This window comes from Budorcas taxicolor, chromosome 3, assembly GCF_023091745.1.
Source record: "Budorcas taxicolor isolate Tak-1 chromosome 3, Takin1.1, whole genome shotgun sequence".
Taxonomy (NCBI): Eukaryota; Metazoa; Chordata; class Mammalia; order Artiodactyla; family Bovidae; genus Budorcas; species Budorcas taxicolor.
In genome coordinates, this window is record NC_068912.1 from 23,354,099 (window position 1) to 23,373,430 (window position 19,332).

The 19,332-nt window shown below is 40.8% G+C and overlaps 1 protein-coding gene across 5 annotated transcripts in view; it reads right to left on the reverse strand.

Moving 5' to 3' along the window:
- Positions 1-19,332, reverse strand: part of PDE4DIP (phosphodiesterase 4D interacting protein) — a 203,936-nt gene that overhangs the window by 110,468 nt on the left and 74,136 nt on the right. For all 5 annotated transcript variants that reach the window (XM_052637981.1, XM_052637980.1, XM_052637982.1 and 2 more), the window contains 3 exons: positions 4,132-4,208; positions 1,458-1,581; positions 1,097-1,272 (listed from right to left, as the gene is read on the reverse strand). In XM_052637981.1, coding sequence (XP_052493941.1) covers positions 1,097-1,272; positions 1,458-1,581; positions 4,132-4,208 — 377 coding nt within the window. The remainder of the gene's footprint in view (positions 1-1,096; positions 1,273-1,457; positions 1,582-4,131; positions 4,209-19,332) is intronic.

Here is a 19,332-nt window from a genome sequence, read left to right on the forward strand (position 1 = left end):
ATCAGGGGTCAGAACACAACAGGCTTTGATGGCCACACTAAGAACAGATCTTACTTTCTAAAGGTGTTGAGAACTTTCCAAACGGCTCTGCAATAATATGATCAGATTTGTGTCTCAAAAAGATCACTTTGGTCATTGGTCACTGTGTGTATACTGTGTGTTTTTCACCTATCCAGTTAAAAATCACTTAAGGCTTTTTATGCCACCATAGTATCATGCATTGAAGAGGCTAAATATTTGTCAATTTCATTTCAAAACTTCTCTGAATTGTTAGATCGGGATGAAAATGGAGAAAGGCAGGACCAGAAGTAAAGAGAACAGTTAAGAAGCTGCTGTAATAACCAAGACACAGTCCTGCCCTCAACAACTGCCCACTTACCTTCATGAGAAAATTCAAGTTCCTTTTAAATACAAAGCCAGCACAGTCAGATGCCCTTTTCCCAATACAGCTTATCTCTCACTGGTCTTTCCCAGACCCTCCACTCTGGTCCTGTAGAACTAATTATATGTCTTGAAATATGCCTGTCCCTGTGTCTCCCCTCAATGGTGTTTCCTCCCTAATCACTTCCTACATTGCTTCTTTCAACTCCTATTCACTCTTCAAAATCTACCTCAGATTTCACCTCCTCCAGGAAATTTCCAGTGGCACCCTGCTCTTGAGTAGATGACAATCCTATATACCCCAGAGTATCCCATGTTACTTCTACCAGAGAACTTATTAATAATGTACAACATGTCTTAATGGCAGGAAATGGGCCTTTCATCTCTGTAACCTGAGTGCATAGTCCAGTGTCTGGCATACAGCAGGTGCTCAATCCACGTGAATAAGTGATCATGTCTCTTGTTCACTATCATTTGACCATTGTTCTACTTACATCTACTTAAATCTCCTGATTGCCAGCAAGTCAGTTCTGTTAATGGATACCATTAAAGACTCAACCCTAGAAAGATATTCTCTACTTAGGGGAGCCATAGAGTCTTGGAAATGGTGAAGGTCCACAAGTCCTTAAAAGGCAACAGTGTAACTGCTATATACTCTCACTTGCTGGAAAACAGGCAAAAGACAAGCAGCAAATACAGTACCAAAGGTACCTACTTGTCCCTCTGGGCCAGGGCCTCAGTGTACTGGTCAGATTTGACCTGGTCTCCTGGTACACCTTCCCTCTCCTTGGTGACTCCCTTCAGTTTCTCCGAGAGCTCCAGGTTACACTCTTTCTCTGCTTCCACCAGAGCCGCCATCCGTGCGGCTTCATTTTTTGCTAGCCTGGACTCCTGCGAGAAGACACAAAAGAGAATGAGAACCAAGAAGCTGCAAAGCCCCTACCTAGGTTAGGAGCCCTGAAACACAGGGACACTTAAGGAGCTTAGGAAGGAAAGTAGAGAGGGAAAAGGTGAAGGCCAGGAGGCAGAGCAGTCAGGAAAGAGGTGAAAGGGAATCCGTAGCTGGGGATACTCACCTCTTGCAGAAGCTGGATCTTATTCTCCAGGAGCTCGTAAACATGCTCCGTCTCCTGCTGTCTCTCCTCAAACTGGCGCCGGAGCTCAGCTTCATTATGGCTGTTGATATTCTCCGCGTCAGCGCTAAAACCACAGAATGTTAGCCAGTCACAGCCAGCTGTATAACTTAGCAAGTGGACCCATTCAGGCTGTTTCAGTAATTCTGAATCACACTGGTGAGAAGAAATTATTTGTGGAACTGCAATTATTCGTGGAACTGCAATTATTCATGGAACTGCTCATTCCAACTTTTCAGATAATCTTTTAGGAATTCTAATTTGTATTGCTTGTCAGTCAGAATGTACTTGACACCCGAGAAGCTTCACTACTGCTACAGCTTTAAGAGGAAAAGCTTTCAGTTGAAAGGCAGGTAGTCATCAAATGGCTTAGAACTCAGCATCCATGTTCACTGCCACCTGTCCCTGGACTCTTCCATTTGGACTGCTCTCCCAGAGTCCTTTGCTCATTCCTTGACTTCTTGCTATTTGAACTTAAGAGTGTTCCTTCCATTTAGGTTGCTGGAACAGAATATCCATCTGGACAGCCACAGAAAGGCTCTTGTCCTTTCTAGCCAGTAACCTGTAAACTGTCCTGAGTCTGGGCTACCTACCCAGAGTTCTATCCAGTTTCCCCATGGTCCCATGCAGAATGTGGACATTTAATCTATGGAAGATCAGGGTTCTGAGCCAGCTTTGCTTCTCTGATGTCCTCAGGAATGAATGTCCAGGCACTAGCACGAAGCGGGTAAGGTGTCACCAGCTTATTTATAGCTGACAACAGCTGCCCTTAGATGTCTGAGGATTAGAATTTGAAGGCAGTATCAGGTGCTGAATGATCTTAATTCCGGTTGATTTTATTCCTGTTTTAAGCCATTTGTTGAGAACCACTGACCATCTTCTTGTTTTCAGGGTAGAGAGAACAATACTGAACCTTCACAGGCTCATGATAAAACAAAGGTGCTCTATCCAAGCCCAGGAGTATTTTAATATTAGGCCCAAGAGGTTGTGTCCATGGCAACTAAATGGAGCTTCTTTAAGGATTATAGAATTCCTTGGTCGAAGTGGACACTACTCAGCACTGTCCTGGAAACTATATTTATCTTGAGCTCATGTCATTATACATCCTTTTGGGAGTAGAAGGGTCTTTGTTGTGCAAGTGATACCAGTCAAGAGAATAACCTAAGACCCCCCTAAATAGGCAGACCTCAGGAATAATAAACTTTTACTTTGACTCCATATTCCTTGATAAATGTAATAGACAACAGCAAAGTACAATATGGTAAGACTGAAGTTACACATTTTCTGAGTAACTCAGTTAGCCAGGAATGCCTGATTTAATAGGCTACAGCTGTTGTGAAAGCAGAAGTGCCTTGAACTTGATGCCAGACGTTGTGGGTTCTGCCACTCATCTGCAAAGACTTTAACACTCTGTACCTTACCTTTCTCATTTCTAAAAATAGGATAATGCCACCTAATAAAAGGCTGAAATGATAATTAAAAATACACTATACAAATCTCAAAATTTATAACTCAATTGGTATTTCACATGTTCCTAAAATCTATAAGCTCATTTAATGCCTTAGTAAGTAATTGAGTAATATCAGCATACTGTGTACAGCTGAGTCTAGTTTGAGTATTCTAATATTGCTGGACTATCACTCTATTAATAAGTATCAAGAAATACTATAGAGATAGAAGGAATGCCAGATCAGATTGAATATATACTGATTCTAGGACATATTCTGAAAATTATTTTTAGTAAAAAATTCAGTAACATTTGTCATTTAAAACTAAGGGGTTTTTTAATTATAAAAGTAACCATGCTAATAATATTGGTATATAAAAATAATGAAGTCTTCTCCCTACCACAAATTCCAGTCTCACTCTCTTGATAAAAGCAATGTAAAAGTGTTTGGTATGTAACCCTGCAGTTTTTTCTATGCATACTCAACCAAGCACATGTACACATAGGTTGTTTGTCTTTACCTAAAGGATACTTATATTCTAAGTATCACTGAGCACTTTGCCCCTTAGTGTATCAGGGACTTCCCACCAGGATAATAATATATAGACCTAATTCATTTTTAATGACTGTATAATATTCCATAGTATGTTTATATTGAAATGTTTTCAACCATTGTCCTATTGATGGATAGTTTTTTTAATTTTTTTGCAATTACAAAAAAATGATGTGATTAATATCCTTATATATTTATCCTTTTATGCTTATATTTTTATTTATAATGAACAGATTCCTTTTAGGAATTATTTGATCAAAGAAAGTATTAATTTTTTACTTTCATAAGTAGTACTACATTCCAAAAATGTTACCACAATTTGCATTCTTACCAGCAGTATATGAGAGTACCCATTTCCCCCAAATTCTGTGTCAACCCTGGATGTTCTTTGTAGATTATTGACTAGGAAGTTTACAGGCTTAGGTTTGATGACATTACAACCTACTTCAATGTCTCTCAGACTTAGAGAGCCCAAGGAAAAGAGGGCCCCTTGTCTCAACTCCTGAATTGGATACAGCACTCAAATGCCAGAATTAAGGTTAAAGAATTTGGTTACAGCTAAATGAGCCAGACTCTGGAAAGAACCAAGAGCTCAACTAGTTCAAACTGCAACTCACCATGTTTTATCCAGATGCTGTCTCTTGTCCTGGAGTTCTCGTTTCAGGCTCTCTACTTCAACCTTCAACTCGATGTTCTGAAAAGCAAACAGGCCTTAATTATCATTAACTGCCACAGACACCCGGTTACACAGAGAAAGACAAATATTATATGATACCACTTATACGTGGAGAAGGAAATGGCAACTCACTCCAGTATCCTTACCTGGAGAATCCCATGGACAAGAGCCTGGTGGGCTCCAGTCCATGGGGTCGCAGAGAGTCGTACATGACTTGAGCGACTAACACACACAGATGTGGAATATAAAATATGACACAAATGAACTTATTTACAAAACAGAAACAGACTCACAGACATAGAAAACAAACTTATGATTACCAAAGTGGAGGTGGGAAATAAATTAGAAGTATGGGGTTAACGAGTACATACCACTATACACACACATATCTGAATCACTTTGCTATACATTTGAAACTAACACAATATTGTAAATAACTAAGTAAGTTTTTTTAAATTTGCTATTATTACTTACAAAAACAATAGTTTTCCTTTCCTGACTGGGATAGCTGAAGTTCTCAGCCATAATCACATATTAAATTAATAATATGCCATACAAAGGAAAGAAAATAATTACACCAAAGGTGGAATATCCTGGGCACCTGCACACAAACAGATATTCAATCTAAATAAGTAGAAAGTAGAAATGAAAAGGAAGGAAAAAAAGAATAAATACAGTTACTTCTCTAGGTTTTATCATTTTATCTATCCAAGCAAACAGACAACAAAGTTTATGAGCCTCACATAGAACTGCTAAAACAGGCTCATCTTACAAGATTAGATCATAAATCTTTTATTTTGGTGGATAACAATCAATTACTCTGGTGGATCAAGGTAATTTCATGGTAATTTCAAAATCTACCACATGGAAATGTAAGTACATTCCAATTTACAACATTAAATTTTAACCCTCTGTAACCATTCTCTTCAGAAAAATTCCTGCATAGTTAATCACATTTCTCCATTCTCCATTAGTAAGTATTCAAATGCAAACTGTTAAATTCTATATACAGCTGAAGAGAATCTGAATTTGACTGCATTTGCTTATCCTATCACCAAATGTTGTCAGCTCTTTGTCAAGATACCTATGCAAATGTATGTACTCAGGAAAGAGTGGCTGGGGAGGAGAGAGTCTCTACTTCTACATGTCCCCAGAAGAGTATGGGGCTTCCCTTGTGGTTCCGATGGTAAAGAATCTGCCTGTAATGCTGGAGACCTGGGTTCAATCCCTGGGTTGGAAAGATCCCCCGGAGAAGGGAAAGGAAACCCACTCCGGTATTCTTGCCTGGAGAATTAGTATCTAGAACTAGAGTACTAGGCTAACAATGAGTTTACAGATTAACTGTGTTTAGTTATATTTTCTCTGTGTTGGTAGCTTGTTTTGTTTCAGCAAACACCACTTGACTGGAATCTTAACACCAATCCATGGTAAACACAAAATTCTCCTGAACCGATTTCCATTCTTGGTGTTCAAAGTTCAATATACAATTAGGTTTAAAAAAGAAAAAAAAAAAAAAAGAGTAACCAATTACCTGACTCCTTTCCAAGAATTTTTTTAAAAAAGATTATCCTTTTATTTGACACACCATACCTTTCCCGCCCCCCTTCCAGTCTATTGAGATATATTTGACATACACCACTGTATAAGTTTAAAGGGTAGAGCATAATGACTTACATACATAATGAAATGAGCTTACTGAACATTCATCATCCCATACAGATATAAAATTAAAGAACAGAAATTTTTTTCCAAGTCTTCAATTTTAACTCTATAAATTGATCCACTGCTCATATAATCTACAATGTGGCTATTCCTTTAAAAAATAGAGGTTTAAAAAATTCTGCTCCAGAAGAAGCTGTGACACAGTGAATCTCTAAAAAACAAACAAACAAACCACCTTTCTTAAAAATCAAGATAAAATTTTTTGCCTGACCAGTTTAAAAAAAATTTTTTTAATGCAAAATGTATCAATCCTTTCAGCATCAGAATAGATTCATTATTACCCATTATATTAATTAGGTGGAGAAGGAAATGGCAACCCACTCCAGTATTCTTGCCTAGAGAATCCCAGGGACAGCAGAACCTGGTGGGCTGCCGTCTGTGGGGTGGCACAGAGTCAGATATGACTGAAGCAACTTAGCATGTATGCATGCATTGGAGAAGGAAATGGCAACCTACTCCAGTATTCTTGCCTGAAGAATCCCAGCGACAGAGGAGCCTGGTGGGCTGCCATCTATGGGGTTGCATAGAATTGGACACGACTGCAGCAACTTAGCAGCAGCAGCAGCAGCATATTAATTAGCAACAGTTTTCACACTATGTTCCACAAATAAACAACATTACACCTAAAACAACTAGAGAAAGAAGAACATACCAAATCAACATTCAGAAAACTAAAATCTTGGTATCCAGTCCCATCACTTCACGGCAAAAAGAAGGGGAGACAATGGAAACAGTGGCAGACTTTATTTTCTTGGGCTCCAAAATCACTGCAGATTGTGACTATAGTCATGAAATTAAAAGACGCTTGCTCCTTGGAAGACCAAGCTAGTGAAAAGTGAAAGTGAAAAGCACTCAGTCATGTATGACTCTTTGCAACCCCAGGGACTTCTCCAGGCCAGAATACTGGAGTGGGGTACCCTTTCCCTTCTCCAGGAATGACCAACCTAGACAGCATATTAAAAAACACAGACATTACTTTTGCCAACAAAGGTCCGACTAGTCAAAGCTATGGTTTTTCCAGTAGTCATGTATGGATGGGAGAGTTGGACTATAAAGAAAGCTGAGTGCTAAAGAATTGATGCTTTTGAACTCTGGTATTGGAGAAGACTCTTGAGACTCCCTTGGACAGCAAGGAGACCCAACCAGTCCATCCTAAAGGAAACCAGACCTGAATATGTACTGGAAAGACTGATGCTGAAGCTGAAACTCTAGTACTTAGGCCACCTGATTTGAAGAACTGACTCATTTGAAAAGACCCTGATGCTGGGAAAGAATGAAGGCAGGAGGAGAAGGGGACGACAGAGGACAAGATGGTTGGATGGCATCACTGACTCAATGGACATGAGTTTGAATAAACTCTGGGAGTTGGTAATGGACAGGGAGGCCTGGCTGCAGTCCATGGAATCACAGAGTCAGACACAACTGAGCGACTGAATTGAACTGAAACAGACTCACAGATACAGAAAACAAATTTTGGTTACCAAAGGGGAAAGATTGGGGGAGGGATAAATTAGAAGTTTGGGATTAACAGACACACACCATTATATACAAAATTAGATAATCAACAATGACGTACTGTATAGCACGGGGAACTCTACTCGATATTCTGTAGTAATCTATATAGGAAAGTAATTTGTAAAAGAATACACATATATATGGAAAACTGAATCACTTTGCTATACACCTGAAACTAACACAACACTGTAAATCAACTATACTCCAACATAAAATAAAAATGTAAACATATCAAAAGAGAAACGGTTTTACCTGATTAGTTCTTAAAAAGAGAACTTCAAAATTTTTTATTTACTTATTTTTGGATGTGCTCGTTCTTCATTGCTGCAGGGGCTTTCCTCTAGTTGCAGAGAGCCCTCTCTAGCTACAGTGTGCGGGCTTTTCCTTGCAGTGGCCTCTCTTGTTGTGGAGTCCAGGCTCTAGGGAATTTGGGCTTTAGCAGGTGCACACAGGGGCTCAATAGTTGAGGCTCCTTGGTTCTAGAGCACAGGCTCAGTAGCCACGGCATACAGGCTTAGCTGTTCCACAGCATGTGGGATCTTCCCAGATCCGGAATTGAACCCATGTCTCCTGCATTGCCAGGCAGATTCTTTACCACTGAGCCACCAGGGAAGCCCTAGAAAAATGTACTTAATGTAAAAATGCATCAATCATTTCATCATTAGATTAGAAGATTACCTATTATGTTTTCTAGGTCAATAGTTTGCACACTGGCCCACCAATATTCCACAGACACTTTTAGGAGTGGGGGAGGGAGAAGTTTAAATTGAAAAAGTGTGGTCACAGCCTGAGAGTGTTAAAATAGCCTGCTTTGACTCTTGCAGGCCCCCTTCTCTTCCATTGTTAACAACACTCAGTGGGGAAACAGGTCATGTGGGGAATCATGAAGATGTGTAACATATATTTATTACACTTGGTATGCTTGTAGTCCAGCTGAGAAAAGCAAAGTTCTAAGGTATGGATTTAAAATGCTAAAGGCGATGACTGATGAGGAAGTACAGGATATAGCCTAATGCAAAGAAGGTTTAATGTGTGGATAAAGAAAGTCACTGTAGATGAGTAAATATGGTATTAAGATAGAAATTGCTATACAATCCATTCAGTAGGTCACTTATTTCAAGCACAAATATTTTACATAGCAACATTCTAGAATAATTAAAGAAATTGTATTCATGATTTAATAAATAAACAAAATGTGGTATATCCATACAATGGAATGCTGTTAGGCCATAAAAAGGAATGATATATGCTACAACATGGCTGATCCTTGAATACATTATGTCAAGCAAAAGCGGTCACAAAGCCACACATTGTATGACTCCCTTTATATGAAATGTCCAGAGTAGACAAATCCAGAAAAATAAAGTCCATTGGTGATTGACTCAGGCTGGGGGAACTGGGGAGTGATGCTTAATGGGGAGGGGGTTTCCTTGTGGAGTGATAAAAATGTTCTAAAATTTACTGCCTTGATATTTGCACAACTCTGAATATTCTAGAAACACAGATATATATAGTAACTGTACACTTTAAATCAGTGAATTGATTTGGTATGTGAATTTTATTTCAATTAAATTGCTATAAAATATTTTCAAAAGCCCTAGGAAGTTACAGTGGTTATAATTAAATGGTAACAATGATTATATATTGTATATTATACATGCTGTTAGAATAGTCAGCACCTAAGGAACATCATTACTGTATCTGAACTAAAGAGCAAAACTATACCTTGCCTTCAAGCATCTCTAGTGGAGGTTAGTACTGGGTATTTCAAAATCTCTTTCCAACCCTGGCCCTCCTCTCCAGCCCCCACAGTTACCACCCTAAGAGGTACTCCTTTCTTATCCCTGGGATCAGAATGAATAGTCTCAAAACTGATCTCCCCAACCTCAGTCTCTCTGTAACAGGAGGGAAAGGGACAGGGCACAACTTTTCACAGAATGACATAGCCCAAGGACACAACATAAATCACAAGAATCAAATGGGTCCAAGATGACAGAAATGTCGAATTTAAGTAGACCTTGATCCTCAATTAGCAAGCTAAATGACACATCTAGAGGCACCACGTCAGTCCCAAAGCACTGTCAAAAGACCAAGGAGTGGGCAGTGGCCCAATTCCTGGAAATTTCCACCCCTTGCCCAAAATAGTTGGAATAATCCTCCCACTCATTCAGTTCAGTTCAGTTCAGTTGCTCAGTTGCATCTGACTCTTTGCTACCCCATGGACTCCAGCATGCCAGGCTTCCCTGTACATCACCAACTCCCAGAGCTTGCTCAAACTCATGTCCATTGAGTTGGTGATGCCATCCAACCATCTCACCCTCTGTTGTCCCTTTCTCCTGCCTTCAGTCTTTCCCAGCATTCAAATGAGTCAGTTCTTCGCATCAAGTGCGAAGTATTAGTGTTTCAGCTTCTGCATCAGTCCTTCCAATGAATATTCAGGACTGATTTCCTTTAGGACTGACTGGCTGGATTGCCTTGCATTCCAAGGGACTCTCAAGAGTCTTCTTCAACACCACAGTTCAAAAGCATCAATTCTTCAGTGCTCAGTTTTCTTTATGGTCCAACTCTCACATCCATACATGACTACTGGAAAAACCATAGCTTTGACTAGACAGATCTTTGTCAGTAATGTCTCTGTTTTTTAATATGCTGTCTAGGTTGGTCATAGCTTTTCTTCCAAGCAGCAAGTGTCCTTTAATATCATGGCTTCAGTCATCATCTGCAGTGATTTTGGAGCCCAAGAAAATAAAGTCTCTCACTGATTCCATTGTTTTCCAGTCTATTTGCCATGAAGTGATGGGACTGGATGCCATGATCTTAGTTTTCTGAATGTTGAATTTTAAGCCAGTTTTTTCACTTTCCTCTTTCACTTTCATTAAGAGACTCTTTAGTTCTTCTTCACTTTCTGCCATAAGGGTAGTGTCATCTGCGTATCTGAGATTATTGATATTTCTCCCGGCAATCTTGATTCCAGTTTGTGCTTCATCCAGCTTAGCATTTTGCATGATGTACTCTGCATATAAGTTAAATAAGTAGGGTGACAATATACAGCCTTGACGCACTCTTTTCCCAATTTGAAACCAGGCTGTTGTTCCACATCCAGTTCTAACTGTTGCTTCTTGATCTGCATACAGATTTCTCAGAAGGCTGGTCAGGTGGTCTGGTATTCCCTTCTCTTTCAGAATTTTCCACAGTTTATTGTGATCTACACAGTCAAAGGCATTGGCACAACCAATAAAGCAGAAGTAGATGTTTTTCTGGAATTCTCTTGCTTTTTCTATGATCCAATGGATGTTGGCAATTTGATCTCTGGTTCCTCTGGCTTTTCTAAATCCAGCTTAAACATCTGGAAGTTCATGGTTCACGTACTGTTGAAGTCTGGCTTGGAGAATTTTCAACAGTACTTTACTAGCGTGTGAAATGAGTGCAATTGTGAACATTCTTTGGTATTGCCCTTCTTTGGGATTGGAATGAAAATTGACTTTTCCAGTCCTGTGGCCACTGTTGAGTTTTCCAAATTTGCTGGCATATTGAGTGCAGCACTTTAACAGCATCACCTTTTAGTATTTGAAATAGCTCAACTAGAATTCCATCACCTCCTCTAGCTTTGTTCGTAGTGATGCTTCCTAAGGCCTACTTGACTTTGCGTTCCGGGATGTCCCACTCATTAGCATATGAAATTACGCAGCCTATAAAAACTAACCATGTCATATTTTGTGGCCGCACTTGCCCTCTGCAACGGCCCACACTCTGTATGTGGAGTGTGCTTCTCTCTGAATCTGAATAAATCCACTTCTTACCTATACTTTGTCTCTCACTGAATTCTTTCTGTGATGAGACATCAAGAACCTGAGCTTCATTTCCATGATAAGTCATTTCAGTCATGTATGACTCTTGCAACCACATGAACTGTAGCCCGCCAGGCTCCTCTGTCCATGGGATTCTCCAGGCATGAATACTGGAGTGGTTTTCCATGACCTTCTCCAGGGGATCTTCCTGACTCAGGAAATCGAACATGCATCTCTTGTGCCTCGTGCTTTGGCAGGCAGGTTCTTTACCACTAGCGCAACCTGGGAGCTTCAATAGGTCCTGAGTTTTGGCAGGGTTTGAGTCCTGGTCACGTAGGTTCAAGTCTGAATCTGAGGTAAATGATTTCATCTCCACCATTTAAATCTCTAATTAGTTTACTGCCTTTACTCAGAAATCTTTTCAAGGTTTTTAATTGAATAGCAATTAAATTTTACACAACTCAGCTTGAGAATGGAATCTACTCAAAACTGGACCTCAACTTACCTATCCGGCTTTGTCTGCCATCACACTCCACCAGCCCAGCTGGATTTCTCCCACACGTACTGTGCTTTCCAACTAACACGCCACTATTCTCCCTTCAGCTTCATCGTTCAATGCCATGTCCCGTGAGGCCTTACTTCACCTCCCCATTAAAAATCATTTCTTTTGCCTCTAATTTTTCACAATGATCATTCTTTTTGTATTTCAATATTGACACACCATATAATGCTTTGTCTTTCTACCTGCCCTTTTACCCTTCTGAATGACAGATTCCCTTGGGATAGAGAAAAACGATGGTATGGTGGAACCAGCCAGATGTGATGACAAGCATGTCATCTTAATGCCTTTCATCTCTGTGATGCTGGAACATCAGATTTAGGACAGCAGACCTCAAAAGGCAGAAATCCCTTTCTGCCACTTACTACCTGGTGACCTTTTCTTGCGTAAGTTACTTAACCTCTTAGAACCTAATTTTGTCATCAATAAAATGGGATTATAAACATTACCTTGAGGGGTCTAGTGAGGGGTAGATGAGATAACCCAAGTACCCAGCACAGTGCCTCATTCAAATAGCTAGAAGCTGTGACTAAGACGCCTTCAGTGCTTTGAGGCTGTATGTGTAGTAAGTGCACTGGATGAGTGAGCTAACCAGTCAACCATCCAACCAAGCAACAGGAACAGATGCACATAGTCAGAAGTAGGATGATAATATGTTTGTTGAAGAAAAAGGAGATTGGATAATGCTGTCTGAGTGTGCTGTGGTGTGCTCAGTTATGTCTGACTCTTCACTACCCTATGAACTGTAGCCCTCCAGGCTCCTTTGTCCATGGGATTTCCCAGGCAAGAATACTAGACTGGGTTGCCATTTCTTCTTCCAGAGAGTCCTTTCAACCCATGGATCGAACCCATGTCTCCTGCATCTCCTGCACTGGCAGGTGAATTCTCTACCACTGAGCCACCAGGGAAGCATGTATCTCTTAGAGAATATTCACAGTTTAAAACAGAGAAGGATTTTGAAGGCTTCAAATAAACAGTGTTTTGTATACTTTTTCGTGTAAGTATTCAAAACACTTTTTATCTGAAGTCTTCAAAAGACCTCTGTTTTAAACTGTGAATATTCCCTAAGAGGTATATTATTAACTCATTGAAGATAAAAGGTTGCTAAAACTGAGGCATGAAATGGAAAAATAACTTGCCCCAGCTCAACTCAAGTCACTAGCGAAATTACCAAACACAGTTTAGAATTCCAGCCTCCTCTTCTACCTTTCATCCTCTCCCATAACAGGGAGAAACATTCTATTCCTGTGCCTAGTCTTCTCCAAGACTCAGAAGCACTAATGAAGATTTCCAGACCTTAAAATGGGCAGTTAAAAGAGAAAGGTGAGCATGGACCAAGGATTAGATGGTATTAGGAAATGATCTTAAATTGGCCCAGCCAGTATGGAGAACACTCTGGAGTTTCCTTTAAAAACGAAACACAGAGCTCTTGTGGGCTTCCCTAGTGGTTCAGTGGTAAAGAATCCTCCGGCCAATGCAGGAGACTTGAGTTCAATCCCTGGGTCAGGAAGATGCCCTGGAGAAGGAAATGGCAACCCACTCCAGTATTCTTGCCTGGAAAATCCCATGGACAGAGGGGCATCATAGGCTACAGTTCATGGGGTCGCAAAGAGTCAGGCACAACTTAGTGACTAAACAGCAATAACAAAAGAGCTGCTGCAGGGAAGGGCCAATTCTGACTCCATGTTGGATTTGTTTCTTTGATTTTAACCTTTGCTTGTCATTGCTTTTGTTATTATAATTGCTTGCCTCAGGGAACCCTGCCCCTCTGACTGACTGTTAAACTAGAGTGCCTTTGTTCAGCTCACAGGTGGCTCAGACAGAAAAGCATCCGTCTGCAATACAGGAGATCCAGGTTCCATCCCTGGGTTGGGAAGATCCCCTGGAGAAGGAAATGGCAGTCCACTCCAGTATTCGTGCCTGGAAGATCCCATGGACGGCGGGTCCTGGTAGGCTACTGTCCATGGGGTCACAAAGAGTCAGACACGACTGAGCCACTTCACTTCACTTCACCTGTGAATAGGCTGCCCTGGCAGCTCAGATGGTAAAGAAGTTCAGAAGATCTGGTTTCAGTCCCTGGCTTGGAAAGATCCCCTAGAGAAGATAATGGCTACCCACTCCAGTAATCTTTGAACAGAGTATTCCATGGGGTTGCAGAGAGGCAAACAAGAAGACACAACTGGACAACTGACATTTTCACCTGTGAATGGTTGCAACAAAGAGATTAACATTTTCCCTCCATAAAGTTGGCCATTCTAGGAGAGATTTGCAAGAAAATGGTCTTCTTACTTTACTACTCAACTCCTCTCCATCTCTGTTCTATGAAAGAACCTGGCATACAGACCCTGACAAGATGGTTATTTGGGGACATTAGTTTGCCATCTTCTTGGTCACTCATATTCCTTGTCTCAACACCTTGTCTCCAATCAATTGGCCTGTCGTGTAGTGAGCAGATGTTAATGTTCATCGCAGCACTATTTACAATAGCCAAGACATGGAAACAGCCTAAATGTCCACTGACAAACGAATGGATAAAGAAAATGCAACACCTATACACAATGGACTATTACTCAGCCATTAAACAGAATGAAATAATGTCATTTACAGCAACAAGGATGGGCCTAGAGATTTTCATATTAAGCAAAGTTAAGTCAGACAAAGACAAATATCATACATTATCACTTATATGTGGAATCTAAAAAATGATAGAAATGAACTTATTTACAAAACAGAAATACACTCATAGGCTTCAAAAACAAACTTATGATTACCAAAAGGGAAAGAAAGGTGGGGGCAGGGATAAATTAGGTTGGGATTAACATTTCCATACTTCTATAAACAATAAAGAAGGGCCTACTCTATAGCACAGAGAACTCTACTCAATACGCTGTAATGACCTATATGGGAAAATAATCTGAAAAAGAACAGATACGTATATCAGTTCAGTTCAGTCGCTCAGTCATGTCCGACTCTTTGCAACCCCATGAATTGCAGCACGCCAGGCCTCCCTGTCCATCACCATCTCCCGGAGTTCACTCAAACTCACATCCATCAAGTCAGTGATGCCATCCATCCATCTCATCCTCTGTCGTCCCCTTCTCCTCCTGCCCCCAATCCCTCCTAGCATCAGAGTCTTTTCCAATCAGTCAACTCTTCTCATGAGGTGGCCAAAGTACTGGAGTTTCAGCTTTAGCATCATTCCTTTCAAAGAACACCCAGGGTTGATCTCCTTTAGAATGGACTGGTTGGATTTCCTTGCAGTCCAAGGGACTCTCAAGAGTCTTCTCCAACACCACAGTTCAAAAGCATCAATTCTTCAGTGCTCAGCCTTCTTCACAGTCCAACTCTCACATCCATACATGACCACTGGAAAAACCATAGCCTTGACTAGATGGAACTTTGTTGGCAAAGTAACGTCTCTGCTTTTCAATATGCTGCCTAGGTTGGTCATAACTTTTCTTCCAAGGAGTAAGTGTCTTTTATTGCAATCACCATCTGCAGTGATTTTGGAGCCCCCCAAAATAAAGTCTGACATTGTTTCCACTGTTTCCCCATCTATTTCCCATGAAGTGATGGGACCAGATGTCATGATCTTAGTTTTCTGAATGTTGAGCTTTAAGCCAACTTTTTCACTCTCCTTTCACTTTCATCAAGATGCTTTTCAGTTCCTCTTCACTTTCTGCCATAAGGGTGGCAGATATATAACTAAATCTCTTTGCTGTATATCTGAAACTAAAACAACATTGTAAATCAACTATACTCCAATGAAAATTTAAAAATAAAGACAATTATTACATTAAAAAATAAATTGTGTTATGGTTAAAAACAAAGCCCTTATTGGTTAGAAGTACATTCTGACGTCTTTCCAGATGCAGTGCTGTGATGTCTGACAGTTGCTGTGAGGAACCAAGAGAACAGAATCAATAGGATGTTGGTAACTGTTGAAGTTGGTGACAGGTACATGGGTCCCCATACTCAGGATAGGTACATGGGAGCACTGTTCATTTTATCATTATCTGCTTTTGAAAATCTTCCTAATGAAAAATCAGAAAGGGTATTTTCATCATGAAAATGTAGATGTCCATATTCTTTATTACTTTTACCTCTGGAATTCTCTAAACTATGGTCGTAGATAGCAAAGAACACCTGGCTCCCTATACCTGTAGCAGCACCTTTCAGCCACTGGACTTACAGAAAACAGTGGTGCTGAGTCTATTTCCCAATATTGAGGGATAAAGAAAATACACCTGCCTCTTAAACTGGGGGACTCAGAATGCAGCTTGGTCACCGGGAGAAAAGATCTGCAGAAATAAATGAGAAGCAAGGTTCTTCGGAGAAGAACCTGCAATTTCTTTAACTGGGCAGACGGAACTAATAAAAGCACAGTTCTCTCACTTGCCGCCTACCCTCTTTCCAGTCTCCTTCAACTCTCACCCTGCCTCACACTCTCTCCTTCTCCCTCCTCCTCCCCCCCCTCACCTCACCCAGCTGGAACAGACCCTTCTGGTCTGACACAGTGATGTCATCGGTCACTATCCAGTGGCTATCTTTTCTGAAAACCAGAGTTCTGAGTGATAATAGTTTATGGCAAGAGTTTCCAAGACTCTGCTGACCACCTTCTTCACCTCTAAACCAAGGGCGTCTGCTGATTGAGGAATCAATCATACAAGTGCCAAGGCTTTGTCTGAGCTGCTCTTAGCCTGTGATGTCTTCTGTCTTCTTTCTAAAACTGTTCTTAATTTCATGCATGCTTGTGCGTGCACAATTGCTCTGTTTAAACATCCCCACCCCACCCCCTCCAGGAAACTGCCCAATCCCCCAGTCAGAACTTAACAACTCATTTCTCTTCACTCTCACTGAACTTTATTTGTCACTAAAACAGCTATAATTTTGTATCCATACTAAGACTCTTCTGAAAGTGAAAAGAGGTGCTGTCACAAATATACCAGGACAACCAGCCAAATCAGGACTGTTCTGAGTAAACCAGGACTCAGTAATCTGACACCTATCTCTAGCACAGCACTCACCTCACTCTGCTCTGATTAGGTATGTAAAATGTCTGGCTCCCTGTCTAGATTTTAATATCTGGAGAAGTACTCTGCCCTCAGCGCATGCAAGCATGCATGCTAAGTCACCTGAGTCGTGTCTGACTCTGTCCGACCCATGGACTGCAGCCTGCTAGGCTCCTCTATCCAAGGGATTCTCTAGGCAAGAATACTGGAGGGTATTCTTGGTTGCCCTGCCTTCCTCCAGGGAATCTTCCCAACCCAGGGCTCAAACCCACATCTCTTTTGTCTCCTGCATTGGCAGGTGAGTTTTTTACTACTAGTGCCACCTGGGAAGCCTCAGTAGCTCTCAGTATATGTTTATGGAATAAACCCTTCATCATCTGTCTTAAATTGCTAACTTACATGTTTGTTACAGTGTTTATCCTCAGATTTGTGTGTGTGTGAGTGTGTGTTGTACGTATCAACTAATCTTCAAGTGCTCTGGGGGAAGAGATTATGTCTTATCTTATATTTCATAGTTTGCTTAGTTAGGGGAAGAGCAAGAATTCAAAAAATGAAAAAGAAAGTTTGACAGCATACCAGTATACATTCATTGACAACATCAGCAAGTAAGCTATGTATCAGAGATTAACACTTGCAAGAAATAAAGTGCTTTTTGATGTGATAAGTGAATTGCTGCTGCTGCTGCTGCTAAGTCGCTTCAGTCGTGTCCGACTCTGTGCGACCCCACAGATGGCAGCCCACCAGGCTCCCCCATCCCTGGGATTCTCCAGGCAAGAACACTGGAGTGGGTTGCCATTTCCTTCTCCAATGCATGAAAGTGAAAAGTGAAAGTAAAGTCGCTCAGTCATGTCTGACTTTTAGCGACCTCATGGACTGCAGCCTACCAGGCTCCTCCATCCATGGGATTTTCCAGGCAAGAGTACTGGACTGGGGTGCCATTGCCTTCTCCGGATAAGTGAATTAGGGTCACTGAATGAAAGAAATGAGTATTACATCAGTAGGAAACAAGCCAGGGAGAAGCAGGCCTTCCATAGAAGAGTCTTTACTTAGAACAAAAGTAAACATGGTCAGATCTTACTCTAAATCAATTCTGTAAACTACAGGAATTCAAAAAAAATAGGAATTCAAAAATTATAGTAGTTTAATAGGAGCAAGAGTCTCAAACTCTTGAGAGCAGATCCTCTTATAATTTGATTATTAACCCAAATGGAAAAGTAACTCTGGTGGATGGGTTTTATTTTAAAATGCTTTCTTCTCTTTTTAGAATGATATCCCTTCTAGGAAAAATGTGGTTCAGAAGTATTTTTTGTTCCCAGTGTATTTCTTTTCCAGACTTCGCTGGTACCCCTGGGGCAAAGCATTAGCTCTGTAACACAGGATGAAGTACTGAGTATTTTCATAAGGGGTTCTGCAATCTGTCTCCAACAAGGGACAAAGGGTTGGTCCCTACACAATCCCTAGAAACATTTTAGCAGCTTCCAAGTGAGTTGTTTCGTAGATGAGATTTCTTTTCACTCACCTAATTTTAAAACTAAAATAGAACCTTAGAAGGTCTAAATATTTGGCTCTTTCATTAACTGTGTGACCTTAGACTAGCCACCTCCAGAGCTTTATATTTTTATCCAATCAATTAATTTGAATCAGAGCCTCTCCCTCTTGCCCATAAGAATTATAATACCACCTGCATTGCTCATCTTCTCTGTTGATGTGAGATGTTTAGCTGGAAGGTGTTCAAATGCAAATCATGGAAGTTCTCAGACCCTCAGATGGAGGAAAGACCTTATTCAGAGATGCAATTCCTGCCTTTGTACAGATTCCAGGTTCACTGTCATTCATGAATACAGTTAAGCCCCACATTAGACACGTAGGCTGTCCCAGCTTATGACAAGAAGAGCTCACTGCCAGGGAAAAGACAGTAGGGTGGTGTGTCCCCAGCCTCAGTAATCAGAAGACTACAAGGCCAGGCACTCTCCTGCCAGAGACTGCTTTAGTGTCCAGTCCCCCAGAGAAATGGGAAAAAAAAGCAAGTGGAAAGTTTCAATTTATACGATACAAAATACAAGGACCTATATCCAGATGGCAAAACTATTCCAGGTCACTCTTTCAAGCCCAACCCACATCAGTCCCTTGTAGTGGCCTGAAAATGATACCAATCCCTCCCCAGCCCAATTTACCTTGATGAGACAAACACAAACATCCACCTGTGAGTAAGCACTGAGGCTTACTTCTAAGTGGCCAGGTTATTTGGACAGACACAGCCAGAGTGCATGTGTGTGTATGTGCATGTGCGTGCGTGTGTCCATACATGTGAGAAAGAGAGACAGAAAGGGTGCTGCCTGGACAGAAGACACATAGCTAATTTGTGAGATGGTGACATTTGTTTATTCATTTTTTAAAATCAAAAATTTACTGAGCATCTCCTTTGAATATGTAAGGCACTCTAAAAAGTACTAAAAGGAGCAAGGCAGACACAATCAGTCCTCAGGGAATTTACAGCCTATGGAGCAATCAGACAGACAATTATAGTAGACTGTGATAAACAAGAG